Source organism: Primulina huaijiensis, chromosome 5, assembly GCF_012295235.1.
Source record: "Primulina huaijiensis isolate GDHJ02 chromosome 5, ASM1229523v2, whole genome shotgun sequence".
NCBI classification, from domain to species: domain Eukaryota; kingdom Viridiplantae; phylum Streptophyta; class Magnoliopsida; order Lamiales; family Gesneriaceae; genus Primulina; species Primulina huaijiensis.
The window spans coordinates 6,709,205-6,714,783 of NC_133310.1; the positions used below are offsets into that span (position 1 = coordinate 6,709,205).

The 5,579-nt window shown below is 31.8% G+C and overlaps 1 protein-coding gene across 1 annotated transcript; it reads right to left on the minus strand.

The window, feature by feature from the left end:
- Positions 1–2,082: 2,082 nt before the first annotated feature.
- On the minus strand, positions 2,083–4,546 carry LOC140977509 (chalcone isomerase-like protein 2). Its single transcript, XM_073442250.1, has 5 exons — positions 4,383–4,546; positions 4,154–4,243; positions 2,908–3,063; positions 2,430–2,656; positions 2,083–2,274 (listed from the first exon to the last, which is right to left on the minus strand). Coding segments are annotated over exons 1-5 (636 nt in total). The 5' UTR covers positions 4,384–4,546; the 3' UTR covers positions 2,083–2,112.
- Between the last annotated feature and the right edge of the window lie 1,033 nt (positions 4,547–5,579).

Below are 5,579 nucleotides of genomic sequence, written 5' to 3' on the forward strand. Positions count from 1 at the left end.
CCCCTTTGCGTACAATACTCCAAGCTCCACCAGGACTCCTCGCCCAGGCCACCACCCGAGCCCTCACCCTCTGGACCAACCCTAGACAGTTTATTATAAAACCGTCGCTAGTAGCGACGGTTTAAATACAAACGTCGCTAATAGTCTATAAATATCCGCATTTCCTTTTCATTTCTTCACAACACTCAGAATTTTTCTCACGATTTTAAGATTTTAGTTTCGATTTTAGGATTTTAATTTCGATTTAGTGTACTTTTTTGTTTCGATTTTTACTTACTTTGTAAATATTATTAAAAATCACGAGTATTGTTATTAGATTGTAAGTTTTTTTAAAAATTTTATTAAATTATAAAAGTAAATTTTTTTTTATTTTAACGAAAAGATTAGCGACGGATTATGAAATCCCGTCGCTAAATGTATCGACAGTTTTAAAATCGTCGCTAAACTTAGCGACCATTTAAAAAATGTCGCCTATAAATTTATAACTGTCGCTATTAGCGACGGCAATTTTAAAACTGTTGCTAAAATTAGATTTTGCACTGATTATTAACGGCGTACATTGCACGCTGCGGATAATAGTATTAACAGCGCGCACATGTACGCCGCGGATAATCTTGAACTTTCAACAACTTTGAACTTTGCAGCGTGCAATGTGCGCTGCGGAAAACGAATTTGCGCGCTGCGAAAAGCCATTTTTGTTGTAGTGCCTGTTCGAGTCATAACTCATCGCACCAGTTGTTCTCTCGGGTAGGCTTGGGAAGAGTTCCATCGTGCATGGGCTCTTCCCTAGCCGTCGAGCTTCACCCAACCACGTCCATCCCAGCCCTGGTCAAGCCCTGGCCGAGCCATGAGCCGTGGTTCCCTCATAACCGAACCCTTGACATCACAAAACGCAATAATGGTTCCAGCTTGTTCTAGCTCCGTGCTGCTTCAAAACCGAGCATCCTAAGACCCTTAGAATTGTGTAAAAACATCCCTCTATGATCCTTAATCATGGCAGCCCCTTCACGCAACTATGTAACAAGTTTTGGGACAAAAATTCATATATTAATCACATGTATATGCATAAAACAAAAATTTCTATAAAACAATCATGTTTTTCATGCAAACAATAATCAAACATATATTAGGGTGTCATAGATGAGAAAAGAAAGAATTATGACGTGTTTTTGCGTATATTACGCACAGAAAACGACTTGCGATGCGAGGAACGTTGGCGGAGATGGTCCCTTGCTGAAATTCTTCACAAAAACATTGTTTTCCTATTCCAAATCTCATGGCGTGGGTGTGGTGGGTGCTGATGGAAGAGTCCTAGTGTTTGGAGGGGTGGGGCGTGTGTTTTGGTGGCAATAAAAGACTTGGAAGCCTTGTTTAGTTTATATAAAACTCTTGGTACAAACTTGAGCTCATTAGACAAGTATAATAGACCCATTAGGCTCATTAGTTATTAATTAAAATATTTTGTGTTAGGAAAGTTTGTGAAAATATTAGTCGAGTTCTCGAAAAATTCATATTTTAGTCGAAAATCGAACACTGGTTGAAAATACGACTCGACATATAAAAATACCTCAAACCACCCCAATTTCGAAATTTCCATTTCAATACACCACATATTAAACCATTAAAAATAATTATTTAATAAAAATATTTTCCCTCATGTGGATCCCCGGTCTCCGTTCTTCGATCGCGTCTCGAATAACCTTTAAAACACAGTTTTATGCATTCTAATTGAAAACAATTTTTTAAAAATGTAAGCATGTCTACCCTATTTACTAGATGCAATTAAAATAAATTAATTAAAATATAAAAAATTTGACAACTTACATGCATCTTTTATGTCAATCAGTTATTTTCTAACATAGATCTATATTTCAGTTAAGGAAGAAATTGGTTCTGATTGTTTTATTTTGGTTTAGATTTAATTATTTTTATGCATTTAACAATAAATAAAGTATAAAAAAAAAATACATATACAAATGTAAACGCAAGTTTCATTACTTGAAAAATAAAAAAAATAGAAACGGTGATACGCTGCCATGTCTGGGTAAACACTCAAGAAATGAGGTGACCATATCTAATTAAATTATATGATCAAAAGCAAACTTTATCTCCTTATTTTGCCAACTCTTCGGAAAGGGTCTTAGCCAATGAGGAAATAGTGGCTGGGGAGAGTCCCCTGCTCCCTCCCAAGTACCATTTTAGAATCATCTCCACCACATTTGCATTCTTCACCTCGAGTTTTGAATCTTCTTTCCCCTCGCACGAAAATCCCATCTGTTAAAATTTTTCGAATATTAATAAACAACTTAATTAATACATAAAGTCATCATCGCGAACGATCAAATCTCAAGCAGATCAAAACGTCGACGAGCTAAGACATCGTCGATAAACTGACCCCGAAAAGGGCAACATTTGCAAGATGTAAGTACCTCAAGAGTTGGGGGAGTGGCTGAGAAATGAAAAGACAAGATTGAATCTTTCTTGAAATACTTGGTTTGGAAAAAGGTCAAAACTTGCTCCAAAGCCTCCTCTTCCTCTTCCTCGTATTTATCAACAGCTGCCAAACGATCCCTAACCGCACTCTCTAGTTGAACTCCATATTGCGAGCCTTTTATCTCCTTGATCACCACCACTCTAATAAATTTTTCTACTGGAGCTGAATAATATGAAATAAAAAGTGATTTTTAATTCAATATTAGTTGAATTGTTAATTTATTTTATAAATATTTATTTTTAGCTAACAAATGCTGCATTGATTTATTGAAAAATAAATTGTACAACACTCATCAAAATTTTTTTTTATAAGATATTACGACTCATCGTATTTTTTAGATATATTTTTCATTTTCTGCAAATATATATTATATTGCTAAATAAATTATTCTAAAAATCACATATTTATGTTACCTGAAATTATAGCCTCAAAAAAAGCATCATCTTTTGCAATTTCATCAGCAGATTTTCCCTTCCATATATGTAAATTGTCCACAATTTGAGGATCCAAATATACTCCAATCGCTGTAAACTTAATCTGGAGGAAGTGTATCTCAATATCCGTAATTCCTGATAAAATTTAACGTTTTTCAGAGAGAAAAAAAAATATATTTTAATAGATCAGGACTATTTTCTATTAAAATGAAGTTTTTTATATTGCCCTTTTACAAAAGAACATCACAAGCAGCAGTGAGCCAATAATTTACCTGTTATTATGCTAAAAATTTAGGGATCAAGAAATATATATTCACCTTACACATATAGAATAGACCTCTTATGAGACGGTAACACATATCTTTATTTGTGAGACCGATCAACTATGCCTATATTTGCAATAAAAAGAAATATTTTTGACATAAAAAGAAATATTTTCCATGAGTGACTCGTATCACAAAATTGACCAATGATACTGTCTCAAATGAGTTTTTGTGATATATATATATATATTATATTTGAAGTTATATAAATCTATATTATCTACACTATTATGTATATATAAAGGGTGTAGAGTGAACTAGGTATCACAGTGTGATAACAAGATCATGATGATCCATCCATAATCTAAAAAATATTTTTTTAAAAAAATTATTAACAAAAACCATAAATTATTACAATAACAAAAAATTTACAATATTTGAATTTGATTTTGTTTAGTTCTCAGAAATCCTCAGATAAAACATATTTGCAGTTGCTAATTTCAATAAAAGATTTAAATTTTTATACAAAATTATTTAATACAGACAAATATCATACACCAAAAACTACTTTTTCTCTGGTAACTTCGATCCCAGATACCCCAATTCATTCGGAGATGTGGTATATGTATCCCACAGTGCCGAATGCATTATCGCGGATGGATTTGGCGCAAGTATCAGATTAAAATATTCTTTATCCCTCGATTCCTAGCCCTTGCATATTTAGTTTTAAATCTAAATCACATACCAACAAAATCTTTTTGAAAAGTAATTAAACAGATTTGGGTACCAAAAAGCTTTGTGTTGGTAGCGAAATATAAATTTTTCAACAAACTAGATATACATATTGCTATCATGTAATGATTTACAATAATTGATTTTTTTTAAAAAAAAAAATTTGCTAATTTGTCAATATATCTCATATAAATATTATTATTGTTATAATAATGATAAACGAAACTTACCATAACCTAGCAAGGGCAATGGCTTGGTGAAAATAATTTGTGGAGGAAAAGGCACTTCATCCACCATTACAGCCTCAACTTCAGTATCCACTGCATAAAATTCACATAAAATAATTGCTTTATCATCAAATTATGGATAGATCTCTTGATTCTTTATTTGTATTTGAATTACAACTGTGTCTGTGTGTGTCTGCTAAATTTTTAAAACAAAACTTAGAAAAGATCTTACTTTGTGACGATGATCAAGAAATGTGGAGATGGTTTTCTCAGAATGAAGAAATCAGAGAAATGAAAAATGAAATATTGAAACTATTAGTGGTAGTTATTAAAGAGTAAATGGTTGAAGCTACTTTTCTAACTTGCCATTAAGCCTTCGATGAGGTATACCATAGTTTGGTAAGACCAGACTAGTGAGTTGGGTTGACAGAGCATGTCACTGTTATTTTTTGTCCTTTTCACTTCATTTTTAAGAGGGATGGAAAATATAGGATGAATCGGTTGTTAGAGTTCGAGTTTGGTCCCATCATGCTCTAATGATAAGTCTTATAAGGATGTTGGTATGATAAAAATCGATTTCGAGTTCGAGTTCGAGTTCGAGTTCGAGTTCGAGTTCGAGTAGATGGTTTGATGAAAAATGTAATAAGATGTTGATAGGACATTTAAGTTTTACAAAAACATGTTAGAAATATAAATAATGTTGATCGTGAACCATTATAATTAGGCTTAGATAAGATTTGAATTATAATTTATGGTTTTTAAAATGGTAAAATTAATTTTTAGGAGATTGTATTATTATTTTTAATTAATAAATCTGATTATTTAAAAATAAATAAATGTAAAAAAAACTAAATTTATAGATTGCCTTTTAAAATGCCACACAGGCAAATAGTTCCTTGTACGGTATCTGGGTAGTAACTTTAACCCTTGATCTAAGGATTACAAAGGGGTAGGTAATAATTTTTGTTTCTATTTAAGGCAATGCATATGGCTAACAAATTTAAAAAGAGATTAGCTCATAGATGATGATTTTAGAACTTAAATTAAATAATTAACTAATGCATGCAAATATAAAATTCACATAGGTAAAAATTGACGTCTCTTATCAGAATTCGATAGATTAAAAAATATTTATCGAGATACATTTTCTTATCCGACGGATCCCGACATATTCGGATCCCGAGTGCGAGATTTAGAAAAAAAGATTCATAATTATTATCGAAACATTGTCCCAAATAAACACAAATATGTCAAAATAAATCCATAAAATTACTAGCTAGGTCAGTCTTCCTTGTATCTTTTAATCAAAGTTGAGGTAATTCTCATATTAAACAGCGAACAAACTATTGATCATTTATATTTATTAGGATATTTAAAATGGTAAAATTAATTTGTAGGAATCAATCAATCAATTAAATAAAAAGGAAAT

Coding starts and splice junctions, on each gene's coding strand:
- LOC140977509 (XM_073442250.1), bottom strand. Junction 3,064..4,153: donor ATTGCCCTTGCTAGGTTATG/GTAAGTTTCGTT, acceptor AAATTTTATCAG/GAATTACGGATATTGAGATA. Junction 2,657..2,907: donor TTTTGAGGCTATAATTTCAG/GTAACATAAATA, acceptor CATATTATTCAG/CTCCAGTAGAAAAATTTATT.